General features: G+C 34.1%; 1 protein-coding gene across 2 annotated transcripts in view; it reads right to left on the minus strand.

Moving 5' to 3' along the window:
• EIF2A (eukaryotic translation initiation factor 2A) overlaps positions 1-16,244 on the minus strand; it is a 37,757-nt gene that overhangs the window by 12,016 nt on the left and 9,497 nt on the right. For both annotated transcript variants that reach the window (XM_030873237.2, XM_030873239.3), the window contains exons 2-9: positions 15,947-16,016; positions 10,971-11,045; positions 7,846-7,964; positions 6,633-6,732; positions 6,191-6,273; positions 3,092-3,165; positions 2,804-2,948; positions 2,503-2,619 (exon numbers count right to left, since the gene is read on the minus strand). In XM_030873237.2, coding sequence (XP_030729097.1) covers positions 2,503-2,619; positions 2,804-2,948; positions 3,092-3,165; positions 6,191-6,273; positions 6,633-6,732; positions 7,846-7,964; positions 10,971-11,045; positions 15,947-16,016 — 783 coding nt within the window. The remainder of the gene's footprint in view (positions 1-2,502; positions 2,620-2,803; positions 2,949-3,091; positions 3,166-6,190; positions 6,274-6,632; positions 6,733-7,845; positions 7,965-10,970; positions 11,046-15,946; positions 16,017-16,244) is intronic.

The raw sequence follows: 16,244 nt of genomic DNA on the forward strand, positions 1-16,244 counted from the left end.
CATAGGTTATTATTACAATTAAAAAACTAGTTTTTCTTGAAAGAGGTAATATATGCATACAGTAATAAAGATACAAACTATATAAAAAGACATGCCACAAAAATAAGTCCCTCTACGCAAAGACAGCCCTCTGTTATACTTCTTGCATATCCTTTCAGAATATTTTTGTTGAAATTAAGCATCTCTCTCTTAAGCACTTACACACACACAAAAAGTTCTAAACCTTTGTTGTTTTCATTTAATACTCTTGGAAATTTTTCCATGTAAGCACACTGAGCTCTGCCTCATTCAGTTGCACTGTATTCCATTACAAATCTCGCTGTTTATACTCCACTGTAAATGTACACAAATACATCTGTAGGAGAGAAACTGCCTGGTCAAAGGGCACATACATTTACTTCATAATGTACCACCACAATGCCCTTCAAAGAACTTGTACCCGTTTACACTACCAGTAGTGTGTTGTTTTTTTTTTTAATTAAATTTATTTATTTTTGGCTGCGTTGGATCTTTGTTGCTGTGCATGGGCTTTGTCTAGTTGCGGCGAGTGGGGGCCACTCTTCGTTGCGATGGCTTTTCTTGTTGCGGAGCACGGGCTGTAGAGCACAGGCTCAGTAGTTGTGACGCACGGGCTTAGCTGCTCCGCGACATGTGGGATCTTCCCGGACCAGGGCTCGAACCTGTGTCCCCTGAATTGACAGGCAGATTCCCAACCACTGCGCCACCAGGGAAGCCCTACCAGTAGTTTTTGATAGCAAAGATTCTCCCCTCACTCTCACTCATACTGTTTCATATTTTTATCTTTGCCAACCTACTAAGTGAAAAATTGAATCTTGTTTTCCTTTATTATAAATGAAGCACCTTTTAGTATACTTATACATAATTTTATTTCTTTTTTGTGGACTATTTTTTACTGTCCTATACCTATTTTTCTCTCTTGTTATTGGTCTTTTATTGTTACACTTGAGATATTAACAAAATTCACCTTTTCTCATATTTATCCCTTGTCTAAAACTTTTTTCCCTAATTTTTTGTTTGTTTTGCTTAATTTATGGACTCTTTTCTTCCCCCAGTGTAGAAATCTGTAATTTCATATACTAAAATTGATCACTTTCCCCATACGACTTCTACCTTGTTTAAAGTCTTTTTCTACTTTAAGATTAGAAACATATATGTATAGCTGATTCACTTTGCTGTAGCTGTATAGCAGAAACTAACAACATTGTAAAGTAACTATACTCCAATAAAAATTTTAAAAAAATTAGAAAAAAATTCTCCCATATTTTCTTCTAGTTCTGTAGTTTTAGATACAATTTTTTGGCCCAATTGGAACTTATTTTGGTAAAGAATTAGCAATAGTAACTTTCTGTTCCAAATAGCTAGCCAACTGTCCCCAAACCATATATTAAATGATCAATATTTTCCTGCATTGATTCAAATGCTGACTTTATTGTATGTCAATGGCTTTGGAAGTATGGATCTATTTGTGGATCCTATTGTGTTCCACTGATTTATCTGCTTATCCGTAAGCCAGAACCAAATTGTCTTAATTACAATTGCTTTACATTTTAATATCTAATAGTATCAGAATCCCTCCTTCGCTACTCTTTTTTTTTGCGAAGTTTTCAAAACATTCTTGCATGTTTATTTTTCAATATCAACTTTAGAACCAGCTTATCTAGTTGTAAAAAAGAAAATCTACTGGCATTTTAGTTTAATTTTTAGATCAATTTGGAGAGAAATGACATCTTGTAAAGTTATTAAAGGTTATAGTTTGCCCCTCAGAAGTTTTAAAGTTTTCTTCCCATCAGCCCTATATATTTCTTTTTTGTTGCTGTATATGGAATCTTTCCTTCCATTTTGCTTTTTAAGAGGCTGTTGTTTATGCTGTAACTTCATCTGATGAGCAGAGATGATTCGATTTTCACCTTTCAAAACTGTATACTTAGTCTCTTGATCAGGTTCACTGACTAGGTCTTTCAGAATGTTAAATAATAAATGGAAGGGGGGCGGGTCATCCTTGTTTTGTTCCTGATTTGAATGGGAATACACAGTTTTTGAAAGAAAGGTTACCTTACCCTTACATGTTCAATTCAAAATAAAAAAGATTAGGGAGTTGCCAGAATTTTAAAACTAGTTTTTCACAGTTAACTCATCAAAACAAAATATGAAATGGTTAAAACTCTTCAGTTCTGAAGATGGTGCTAAACACACTACACCAACTTGCTGTCATAATTAATTAAACAAGTCCCCAAAGAGCTATTACAATGGAATTATCTCACTCAGCAAGTTCCCTACTAAACTGCTGGCATAACTAAATTAACTAATTGGATTCTGTCAAAATAAGGTATGTTTGGGGATGATAAGAGGAATTTTATCTTAAAGGTTATTAAAATATGCGAGTTCTATCACTTGATCAAGAACTTAGATGATATCATCTTTATGGCACTGTATTTTTTACTATCATTTATTCTATTAAAGGAAGACTGCTGGAACACTCACGTAATTGCACCACAGCACTTTCTCCATTTGTGGCAATGTAATGCAGCGTCTGTTCCCCATAGTAGGAAGCTCCTGTCTTGTCAACATCAGTACTAGCTATTACCAACACAGCAGTAGCTGTAAGGGTAAAAACTTTAATTAGATTTAAAACACAAATTAAACTAATGGTGATTGTAACAAAGCACATGTAAATTTTCACTGAATAAGCACTGATACTCTTTTCTTTTTCTATATACATAGGAATATAAGTCTAAATTAATGCTTGATAAACAAAATGGGAGATAAAATATATTTATCATACCTTTTTTATTCCATAGCATTGTAACCTTATCAGCCTTAAAGAAACTTTTATTGGCTAAAGCTGCATGAGGTCCATCAAAGTTGGGGTACTGATATAATCTAACAAATGAAGGTGCACCCTTACTTCCTGGAACATAGACAGCCACCTAAGATACACAGACATAAATAATGATTTAAAGTTTTTGAAGCATATAAACTAAGATGGACATGTTTTTAAAGTCACTAAAAACTAGGAAAAGGTTTAATCTCATAATATTCCACATGAACAAACAAAAACATTAGCAGTTACCTTGTACGGCTGGGGTCCAGGTGATAACACAAAGTCATTAATTTTTTTCAAATGCAACTTATTTGCAAATGTATCTAAAAAAAAAGTAAATGGTATTAGATTAATGAGAGAAGTTAATAGAAATATCTCAAATTCTGAATGCATTATAAAAGCTTAACGTAACTATACACAAAACAGCTCACTGTAGTCTCATGTTGGTGAGGCAGAGTAACAGAGTGGAAAAAGCATGGGTGAGTGAGACAGACCTATGCTTGAATTCCTACTCAGTCACTGTGTGACCTTGGGCAAGTAATGGGATTACATACCTAATTCCTAGTGTACAGTGCCAGGCACACAGTAGGTATTAAATAAATATCAGTTCTCTTCTCTTAAATCTCTGAACTAAAGTAGTCTTAGAGCCCATTTGATGGTACAGATGACCCTAGCTTGCTACTGTAGAACGTGGAAATGAAAATTCTGTAACTAATGTGATAAACAGATCCACAACAATGATAATCAACAATAGTAACTATAACAATGGCTGATATTTGTTGAGTGCTTACTCTGTGTCAGGCAGTAAGAAACCACGTTATGAACACTACACTCTCCTAGTTAACGGGATCAAGAGCTATTACTCTTTCTTTGTTCAAATATAGAGACCAACAGCTATTCAAAAGTAGCATACCAAACTTCTAAACTGGCAGCCCCCTTCTTCTGGCATGCTCATAAAGAGGCAAGAAAGATAAGCGAGCAAGCTAACCCCAAATTAGTGGGGAAAGGATTAAGCCTCAAAAGCAGGAAATTGAAGGGTAATGCTAAATGACTGTGTAGATGGTGTCAAAATCAGCCTGCATGCCATCTTCTGTACATGTGAACATTTGCCAATTCCCATTCTACTTTCTCGACTTATGATGGGGTTATGTCCTGATAAACCCATGGTAAGTTGAAAATATCATAAGTTGAAAATGCATTTAATAAACCTTATGTACTGAACATCATAGCTTAACTTAGACTACCTTAAATATTAAGTGCTCAGAACACTTAATATTAGTCTACAGTTGAGCAAAATCATTAAACACAAAGGCTATTTTATAATAAAGTGTTGAATATCTCATGTAATCTATTGAATAATCAACTGAAAGTGAAAAACATAATGTCTGTACAGGTCCAAAAGAGTTCTAAGTGTATCAATTGTTGACCCTTGTGATCATGTGGCTGACTGGGAGCTGTGGCTCACTGCTGCTGCCCAGCATCACGAGAGGGTACCATTCCACATGGCGCTAGCCCAGGAAGAGATTGAAATTCAAAGTACAATTTCTACTGAATACATAGCACTTTCACACCATCATGAAGTTGAAAAATCTTAACTCAAACTATTGTAAGTCAGTGACTGTACTAAAAAGTGTTCAGTCACCAATGGAATATTCTAAGGACAAAAGGAACTGCAAAACTTTCTTCTTTAAATTATTTTTCAGTAATCATGTTATAGGTGTTACTATTGGTATTGCTATTCTAAGAATGCTATGTGGTCAATGAAGAATAAAGCAAATGAATAATTATGTGGATGTGATATTCTCAAACTATCACCCCTGTTATCCCAGAGAAACACATTCTTGGTGTTGGCAAAAGGCAATACAGATATAAGATTAAAAAAAAAAAAAAAAAGGCCTAGAAACAATGATCAATCAACACAGTAGCAATGAGAATCCTCTACACCCAGACTGTGGTCTCTAAATACCATTTTCCACTAAAAGGGAGCAGAGTATATTGGAGAATTGGCTGATTCTAGGTGTATAGCAAGAAATATACCAGATAATCCTAGAATGATTTGTCCTACCATGTAGCAAAAAAGTCATTAAAGACTAATTGACCAATGATGGGACAATTTGAGAATCAATAAGAATAGTAATTAAAATGGATTGAAACACATCATGTTTAAATCCATAGTTCATTAGGTTGGGGGTGGGGACTAATCGGTTGCAATGGAGATTGCTAGAGAAAGAACTCATTTTATTAAAAGTGATAAAGGAGAAGAATACTTATTTTGCCTTTCCCATATAAATGGTCCACTAGGTAACCAAACAGTAGAAAGGGGAATTTCTCCTTATAGAGGTAGTACAGCTAATAAATGATAGGGGAAGGAGGGAAACTATAGTATCACCAATTTTTAACCACGCATTGAACATTAACGCCAATTAACCATACAAAATTAAAGACAATGAGACATTATGTGCTTCTTGATAAAAGAATTGAACATGGCCTTATGATGTAGTCTTGCCCTCAGCTCCCCAAAAAAGAACTTGAAGCTGATCAACTCTGGATCCAAATAGTTATTTACAGGAAACAGATGAACATGTTAAATTACAGAATGGGATACAAGAGCAAAACTCAAATATGGGAGTATATATAAGACAAGTAACTTTGTTTCTTAAATAATAAATTGCAAGGGGGAAAAAAGAATGAAGAGGGAACTTATAGCTTAAAGAAACTTAAAAGATATATAAATCAATTGCAACGTGAAGGACCTTATTTGGATCCTGAGTTTTAAAAAAATTATCACATTTTCAATTATTAGAAATTTGAACACTGACCAGATATTCTATAATCTGTGATAATGGTATTATGACTAAGTTTGAAAAAAATATTAAGAGCCCTAATCTTCAGAATACATACTGAAATAGTTATAGGTAAAATTATACGATGTCTACAATTTTCTTTAGCAGAGTAGAAGAGATGGTAGGTGGACAGATGCATGGATGAAGAAGGTTTGGCAATGGGCTGATGGCTATGGGACTAGGTGTCTACTTTTGTATTTGAAATTCTACACAACAAAATATTTTAAAAATTTGTATCACAGAATTTCAATAGCAACTAAACTCAGAAAGAGGTACTCAAATGTCTTAATAGTAATTATTAGATAGTAAAAGTTTATTATAAAAGAATGTTTGCGTTATAAAGTTTTACTAGCAATTACACTTGGAGTTATTCAAATGAATTACTATAACAGCAACTGTTAATATATTAACAGTATTTAGGAGAACCCTATGATACCATATAAGGCAATAAAAACTGTACATATTTATAGCAAATAATAAAATTATTTCATAAATCTTTCCATACTAAAATTGTTGTTTTCAAAGAAGTGAACTTCATTGTTAACATTTCGGGCACAAAGAGTTTCATCTTCTGACCAGGATGGACACCTACATTGAAAAGAAAGAATATTAAAAAATTTTAAATAGAATGTAACATCATATGTTAACATGTTAAAGTTTATGATATTGTTTACTATTTAAGGAAAAATACTTATAAATATGATGTCAAGTCAGTTACTAATAGTTTTAGTCAGCATATATAATAGAAAAATATTATTCCTTTTGATTCAAATACTAAATAAAAGATCAAGTTTTTACTCTATTACATTCTCACATACAAAATCCTTAAAGATCTAGATTTTGATCTGAGAAGTTATTTTCTAAATCAATACCAGAGAAAAAAATAACATACAACAAAGATATTTAAAATATTTAAAAATAATTAGTATTATAAAGCATTTATTTACCAATTTTGCATTTTTTTCTGGATGAAAGACTTCAAACACGTCCCAGTTTTCACATCATAAAGTTGTAGGTTAGGTATCCCAGCTGTATCATCTTTAGAAGCTGCCATAAAAACAAAAATTTTTGCAGTAATTGTTTCCTAACACTAGTAAAAAGATTTCATTCTTAGAAAAAATTTGAACAAGATTATAAAGATCGGGTAAGAGCTGCTTTAAATCAACTTTCCCCTTTAGCTTTAATTATAGATTTAATCATCCATTCCTAAAGCTATGACAATATGACGGCTGTCTGAGCAGAATTTTGTTATTTCTGAAATGAGTTAATTACTACAGTTTTTAAGAATACTTAAGAGATTAAGTGTGACATAGCTTGCTGTTAAACAGATTAAACTGTCTTATCACGAAAGCTGTGTCTGTAAGTCACACACATGAAAAAAAGTTATATAAAACCACTCACAGTCTTCAACTGATTCTCAATTTCCCTTTTACTTACTTGGAAAAATAATATTCATTAGAGTCCATGCCTCTTGGAAGAACGAACTCAGGAAGTTCATAACCCAACAATGAGCTACTATCATATATTTATTCAACAATATCCACATTATTACAAAATGCTTCTTAAAATAAGCCCTATACCGGGACCCAATATTTTATCACTGATCTATGAAGCACAGCTATATATTGGGTTGGCTAAAAAGTTCATTTGGATTTTTCTGTAAGATGTTATGGAAAAACCCAACGAACTGTTGGCCAAGCCAATAAAATGTTCATATAATGTATATTTGATCTTTAAATGCATTAGAAAATGACACACCATTTCCCACCTTTGTCACACCATAAACATTTCTTAGATGTTGTGTCTACTGTACTTCCTCTTTCATTTATAATTATATAAAACGATTTTTATTTTAAAGGTCATTATTCTTAATTTTTGCGATCTTCTCTATCCATTGGTTATTTACTTTACAAATTTTCCCTTGAGCTTTTTTCTTTTCCTCTATCTCATGATGGATCTTCTCACTAACTTACTATACCTTGAAATTACTTAAAGTACATTCTATTTGAGGAATACAAGATTCATTGTCAATTAAAAATATTCTCAAACACTATTTACTATCATAAATATTAATTACTTTCCTATAAGGTTATAAACCTCCTTTTTTTTCCCCACTGAGTTGGTCCTGTCAGAATATTTTTACAATTGGAAAATACTTACTAGTGTAAGGCTGCCACGTTGCCAGGACAGTGTTTTTTGGCGAGAACTCAAGGCAAACTGTCTTTGGAAGGTCGAAGGAGTGCAGTTGTCCCTTGTTAGTGACATTGATAACATTTATTCTGGTTTCAAAAGAAATTACTTCAGCAATGAAACACTGTTTCACAATAGCCAGCACTATCCAAAACATTCATACTTCTTTTTAAGTACAGATCACTCTAAAGTGTTCATTCCTCATAAAAATCAATTTTCAGTCAGTTCTAGAAAATATCCAATAAACACTTTAACGTAAAAGAGTGTACATTTTACCAAAAGGCCCCTATTTAAGGCTGGTGTTGGGAAGTAGTATAGAATTTGCACAAAGATACAACAGATACCACCTTCAACCAAAAAGGAAAAAACAGGCCTTTAAGCGAACACAGAACAAATCTACAGACAAGCTGACGAATTTCAAATCCAAGAGAAAATGAAAAGTATCTATTTTTTAATTTGAGTAAATGGAAACTGCAGCGGCTAGGGAAATCAGCAAGGATACTTTTGACGTCTATAAAAATCTCAGAAGCAGTCTACAAAAGATATTACTGTAAGAATTATCGTGGTACAATGACAAAAAAGACAATAATTGTAAAAAAAAAAAGCAGTTTCCACTTTTGGGGACACTTTCTATGAACCATGTTCTGGTTTAAGCACTTTATGTACATTTTCTCATTTAATCCTCACAACAATCTCATAAAACAGGTATTATCATCTCCATTTTACAAATGGTAAAACTGAAGGTTAGAAAAATGAAATGATCTGATGATTTGCCCAAGAGCATACTCCTAATAAATGCCAGAGTAATGCTCTGAAACCTGTTTGGCCTGACTTGCTCTTACGTAGTCCTTGTGGTGAAAGAAAGAAAGAAAATAAAAAAAGATACTCCATCTCATTGCAGAAGTTCCTTAAAGTTACTTTGTTCAACTCAAGTTTGAGGACGCTGGGTTAGGATAAGTGGCAACTGGTAAGAATAAACAATTACCATATATTATTTAAACACAGAAACATACACACAAACACACACACTTATGACTGTAGATTCTTTACAACTTACTGTAAATTACATATTTTAGAATTACATGAAGCTTTCTTTTTTGTTGTTGTTAATAAACTTTAAAGTTATTCTTAGTTTAATGAAGGGTGTTTATTTTAATTTAATAAGCACACATTTAAGGAAAAATCACAGTTATAGCTCCTGACTTAGTTAACCGTGAACCCAGCAAAGACCACAATCAATACACTATATCTGTTTCTCTTGCCCCAGGAACAATATGTATTGTTATGGCTGCAGCACCTTAAGGAAATAAATGCTAGAACCAGGTATAAAAAAATCTATTAAAAAGATGGACACAACACGTAGGGACATATTAAGAGGACTGAGTTGAATCCAACAGAAAACAAAGTGGAGATATGACATATAAAAAATTAATAATAATTGCCAAAGTGAAAATAGACTTACTCAATAAACTGTAAGCTAGTAGAATAACGGATTCCTCAAAAAGATAACAGGCAATGAAAAGATGTATGATACGTTCCATCAGACAGTAAATTTCTATCAACTCATTACTCAAATAGTGTAAACTAAAATATGGATTTAGGGACTTCCCTGGCGCAGTGGTTAAGACTGCACTCCCAATGCAGGGGGCCTGGGCTCGATCCCTGGTGGGGAACTAGATCCCACATGCATGTCGCAACTAAGAGTTCCCATGCCACAGTTAAGACTCAGCGCAACCAAATAAAAAAATATATATATAAATATTAGAAAAATAATAAAATATGGATTGGAAAAAAAACCCCAAATACCCACAATAGGTTACACCTAAAGAAATAAGAAAAGTTGAGAGTACGTCCTTTCTTTGAGGCTGAGAGTAAGACTGTCTGTTAACACTGTGAATAGGACCCAATATAATTATATTCTTAACAATTTGAGAGTAGTAGTTTGTTGGTTGGATTCAATAACTTAAAAAAAAAATAAAATACTGATGAACATTTTTAATTATAAAAGCTAATTCTGCCAGCTACTTATAGTCATAGAAATGAATCAACTAATTCAACGCAATCATTTTAGCATTTTTAAAAATCATGTGTTAATCCAATCTGACCTGATAGCTGAAAGACCTCAGAATATAGTACCACTGTGTAAGAAACATTTAAAATATACTTTTCAAAAGGATGCAATCATTTTTCCCCCTTTAAAAAACCTAAGATATTATATCTGGCTAAAAACAACAAAAATAACTTTAAACCAAGCAACAAATATTCAGGCATTTTCCTGCTGTGAACTGAAATACAGTGACTATGGAAAACTGAAAAGAATTGGTTTTCTAAGTGAAATTATGAACACTGAACCAAAATACTTTTTTTTTGGCAAGACCAATTTTGTAATCTGATTATTTTATGTAATACAGACTATACCAAACATACTTTTGAATAACTTATATTTAGATGACATGCTGTTATACACAATAAAACTAACAGTAATATAGACAATTGTTAATAAGTTAACAGCAAAGATATAAGTTATCTACCATAAACAAGCAAAGAGAGTTATTCTCTAAATGTTAGTGCAGAACTTAAGAAACCCTAACCAATCACTTAGAGCACTATTTAAAACAACCTCTCAGCTTCTTCTGCATTAAATTAATTGCCCTTTTTTTTTTTTGCTGTACGCCGGCCTCTCACTGTTGTGGCCTCTCCTGTTGCAGAGCACAGGCTCCGGACGCACAGGCTCAGCGGCCATGGCTCACGGGCCCAGATGCTCCGCGGCATGTGGGATCTTCCCGGACCGGGGCACAAACCTGTGTCCCCTGCATCGGCAGGCGGACTCTCAACCACTGTGCCACCAGGGAAGCCCCATATGTTACTTTTTCATTCTAAGTAACTAGAGAACTCAAAGAAGTCCTGGCACATAAATAGAAACTAACAACTTTGTAGATGTTCTATGGATGTTATATTGGAGATAATACCTAACAGCACCAACACATTAAAAGATGGACTTTATAAATGACATCCAAATACATGTTATTCACATAAAACAATTATGTTTTATATTCACAACACACACATAAAATGTTATATAAATGAACACTCACTTTTCTCCGTTGCCCCAGGCAAACAAGGTTCCATCCTTACTAAAGGTACAGGTTTTGCAATTTTTCCCAGATTCTCTGAAAATAATAAGAAAAAAAGCTTAAATTCATAAGCATTAATACTTTTTAAAAAAATCTGATTAAAAATCCACAATCTTACCACAAATTTAATGACTAAGAACTTACATAAATTTTAGAAAATAATTCCAAAATGCTTTAGTCTACCAAAAATACTTTCTCGCTTAAAATGCAGTGCCAACTACCACTGTAAGGCTGGAAATTGATTTTATACCAACAGACCAATGTTAAGTAAGAAATAGAGCCCTTTTGGGTAAATAACTAGTTGGTATGAAAACCCAAAAATGTAGGTGTATGTGGAAGCTACCAGCTGTCAGCCCTTATCTTGAGAGAGCTGAAGGATTTCAACACGGAGGTTTTGTGAAGAATTTCCCAAACTACCTGCATAACAAAACAATGGTGGATAAAATATCCTCAAGCGGCCAAGAGGTGACCCTGGATTTCAAGGACAAAGACCTTCCACCAATTTCTCATGTGCAGAGACAGAAAGTATAACAACGATACGAGGATCTTCACATTAAAAAAATATGGATGCAGGATTCTGTACAAAAACTAACCTGTGGAACTAGAACTTCTTGGCAACCTTCTATCAAACGATCAAAACTTTAAGTACTGTATTTCTCAACTGGAGATGGCTACTGTGAGTACACCTCCCAGTGATAATGAAGACCCAAACAGAAATGTGTGCATGTGTGTACAGTAGATGTCCATATGTGTAATCACAACATTAGATCAGAACTTTGTGGCTAACAAATATTTGAATTGTCAAATAACGACACACACAGAACTGACCAGTACACCCCTTCTAAACTGGACAATGTCTTTGTTTCTGTTGTTGTTGTTTTAAATAAATTTATTTATTTTATTTATTTTATACTTTTGGCTGCGTTGGGTGTTCGTTGATGTGTGCGGGCTTTCTCTAGTTGCCGCAAGTAGGGGCTACTCTTGGTTGCGGTGCGCGGGCTTCTCATGGCAGTGGCTTCTCTTACTGTGGAGCACGGGCTCTAGGCACACGGGCTTCAGTAGTTGTGGCTCGCGGGCTCTAGAGTGCAGGCTCAGTAGTTGTGGCGCACGGGCTTAGTTGCTCCGTGGCATGTGGGATCTTCCTGGACCAGGGCTTGAACCCGTGTCCCCTGCATTGGCAGGCGGATTCTTAACCACTGCGCCACCAGGGAAGTCCTGGAGACTGTCTTTGCATTAATTCATCTGAAGATGACATTTGTGTTTCTGCAATCATACAATAATGGTAGCTTATCCTCAGTGTATAGTTACTAAAACATTTTTTTCTCACTCCCTTACATAAATAGCTATGACCAAGATGTCCTCCATTCTATACTTGTGCAACTTATTTCTGAACCTTAAGGCAGAATTTTACAATTATTCTTTTTAAATCTTACCCAACTTTTGGTCTATTATTCCAGCCTACTGATATCTACTTATATCTTCATTTTCCCTTTTAAAAGCATTAGTCATTCCTCACAGATTTAAGTAAAATATAAGTTATAAAACATAATTCTAAGCTATCATCTAAATTAATTATGAGAATATTGGATGACCTTTTAACAAGCTCCTGTGGCTCACCAATAGTCCTTCCCTCAAACTAAATCAACTTATTAGTCAGCTGACTTCACAGCTCTTAACCAATGACAACTCTGTCACTAACATCATTCAACCAAAAGACTTTCTCATTTCTCACATACTTTGCTAAAATCATGTTTATAGTTCTATTCTGATGTGTCTGGAAATTCTACTCAGAAAGGAAATGAGATAAACGTGAAACAATTTATTCTTAGCAAGCTCATTTTGACTCCAATGATTACCTCCTTATTGTAATGATTATAAATTGTCTTTTTAATAACTCATTCTAGAATTCTGTTTAAGAATGAAGGCAAGCTTCCTAGACTATAGTATCCAGACTTCAAATCTTTTCTTAATTTTGGCATTTGGAAAATTTTGTCTATTTCCTTCTGGAACAACCTTTTAAATGAAAAATTTCAAATATACACAAAAATAGAGCAAAAGTATGATAACCCCCCTACACACTTATCACCAAGCTTAAATAATTATTAACTCATGGTCAGTTTTCTTTAATCTACTCCCTACTTTCATATTTAATGCCAGAATATTTTAAAGCAAAACCAGATGTCATATCATTTTACTCTATACTTCAGTATGCATCTCTAACTGACGAGGGCATTTTTAAAAAAGAGAACCACCACCATGCCACTTTAACTCATGAAATAAACAATAATTCCTTACTATCATTTAATAGCCAGTATTTGGATATCCGGTTTTTTAAAAGCTCCCCAAGTCATTCTAATGTGCAGCCAAATTCAAGGACCATTCATCTAAAAGCCTGATTAGAAGCAGATTTTAAAAAATCTTCATAGAAGGTAAGTACCGCATAGTTCCTATTGCAACTTACCAGGAGACACATAATGTCTCCTTGTTCTGCTCTTAGTGATGCTGAGATTGTACTGGACTCATTATGCGCCTGCTCAGACTCACCTAATCCTTCCTGCTCCCAGGCACCAGCTATTCAACGAAGAGACCTGGCCACCTCATCTCCTAACACCACTGGTTGTCTCAGACTCTCCAAGAATGAAGGCCCCATTTCAGCACGGCTTCCATTATGCCTATTGCAGTAGCAGGAAGAGAAGCACGGGCACTCAGATTCAACCCGAACAGATCAAAAGAAGATTCTGGCTGCAGACCAATTTCGTACCCATCCTCTTCAAAACAGATTGTTCTAAGGCACAGTGGTTCTATACAACCTCTCTGGAGAAATTCTGCATGACCAAGCAACTTGGATGGATTTTGTGAATCTGTGGTCAGTTCAGTGCACCTCACTCTGTATTTGCTTTCACTTCTTCCTTGTCTCATTTCCTTTCCCCCTCACTCCTGCTGCCTTGGGATTGCACACCCCAATGAAGCGCAGCACAAAAGCTTTAACACAGACTCTTATTTTCTAAAGTGGTGCTTTTCAAATATTAATGTGCATACAAATCACTGAGGAGCTGGTTAAAATACAGATTTTGATTCAGTAAGCTGCGAAGGGCCTGAGATGTTCTGATGTTTGATTTCTGCACTGGCTCAAGGTGATGCCAGTATGGCTGATCTTGGGCCCATACTTCCTGTAACAAGGTTCTAGAGAACTGAGTCTAGTAAAAAACAATGGTCAATAGAGTCAGATGATGGCAGCCTGATTATAAAGTTCCCTATCAACAGTTCATCTAACAGCATCTTTTAATGATCATTTGTGTAGATCTGTCCTTCTCAAAGTGTGGACCCGAGACTTGCAGTGTCAGCATTACCTAGGAACTTGTTAAAAATTCTAATTCTTGGGCCCCTGCCCCAGATCTAATGAATCAGAAAATCTGAAGAGGGAACAGTATCCTGTGTTTTAACAAGCTCTTCAGATGACTGTGATGCATGCAAAAGTTTGAGAACCACTGATACATGACTTCTTTAGGATAATGAAATGGTGATTATCTAATCCCATCATTCTTTTTAAATTTATTACTGTTCTATAAAGAAGTTTTCCTCATCAACAATTTGGTTACTGAAAAATAGTTTGTACAGGAAAGGCAACATAAATGCTTGATTTTTTTCTTTCTTTATCAATTTTCAAAGTAATGAACAAGGATCCCATCAATTTCTAATGCTGACCAATAAGATTTGGAGGGAGGAGGATTTTTTTACAGACTACTTATATACTTAACACATCTTAATTCTTAGAGTCATTATTCTTCTTAATGCTCAAATTGTCCCATCTAAGGTTGGTATAAACCCCTTCATGTTGACTCCTGTGACAGTTTAGCAAAACCCCATTAGCCTTTTATAACTTCCTTGCTTTCTGGCACAAGATATGTATGGCTCAACTCATACATTTTTTGTCCTATACCTGGAGTTGACCACTCCCCCAAGGAACTGTTTCCTTTTAGTGAAGAATGGCATTTAGAAATCATAATCTGTGACGTATTTACTGCTACCAGGTTATCACTGGCTCTAGCCCTTTAGAGTGGACAGAACTACGAAATACAAATGTTTTTATGAAAAGAAATCATGAATTCATATTGATACATGCAAGTCTATCTCCCCACTTCACTCTTATGCTGAAACTTTGGTTCCTAATGACATTAATATAATTATTTATTTGTTTTACCCTACAATAGATTTAAAAGGATAACATCAATTTTCTATTAATAATAAAACTATTGAATGCATTTAAGAATATTGTACATCATCATATGGTTATGTCACCAACTTAATATAAAGCTAGGTTCACTTGTTCCCATTTTCCATTTAAATATTTTTTTAAATTTAAAACAATTACGTGGTCCAAAGTCGAAACTATATATACCAAAGTTCATTTACAGACATGTCCCCTGGATCTTGCAATTCTCTCTCCTCCTATAGATAATGACTTTTGTTAGTTTTTGGTTTACCTTTCCATTATTTCTTTTTGGGAAAAATGTCTCTCTATTTATCTAGCTATATATTTATATGTATATATTTTTTGTATATTTCATTTCTTATACTTTTTCATTCTATAATTTATCGAAGATTATAGGCAGTGGTTTGGCTATCACATTTACTGGTTTTTCCTCAGTCCCTAAGATAAAATTCTTCTAAGCTAGAGGCATGAACTGAATTACACTATTGCCTACACCTTTTCTTTTAAACATGCTTAAGCTATTATTTTCAAATCTAAAGATCATTTTTCTTGATAGAGAATATGTATTCTTTCATTCTTTCCATCTTCTGTTAATATTATATAATATGTCCCAAGAAACTAGCTTATCTGTTCTTTTTCTTTTTTGTTCAGAATATAACAACAAAAATACTTTAGAGTGCATTGTATAGTTCTCTGTAACATTACTCGACAAAATAAACCATACCTTGGAAACACTGTGCTTTCTGTAAAATGTGGTGGTCCATTCACCATGTATAGTCCTTCTGACCCTCGGACTAAAGAAAAAAAAGGGAAAGAACCACCATTACTTTGTTAATAAATACTCAGTTGTCACAAATGTTTAAAAAAAAAAAAGCTTTCAGTCAAAATACTAATGAAATCATTAAACATTTCATAGAACTATCAAACATCAGCATTAAAAGGGCACACTTTTCTTCCTCTTGCATAAAAATCATATAATCGCTGAGAAATAAATAGGTAATGCAATGGACTGAATGTGTCTC

Source organism: Globicephala melas, chromosome 4 (assembly GCF_963455315.2).
Source record: "Globicephala melas chromosome 4, mGloMel1.2, whole genome shotgun sequence".
NCBI classification, from domain to species: Eukaryota; Metazoa; Chordata; class Mammalia; order Artiodactyla; family Delphinidae; genus Globicephala; species Globicephala melas.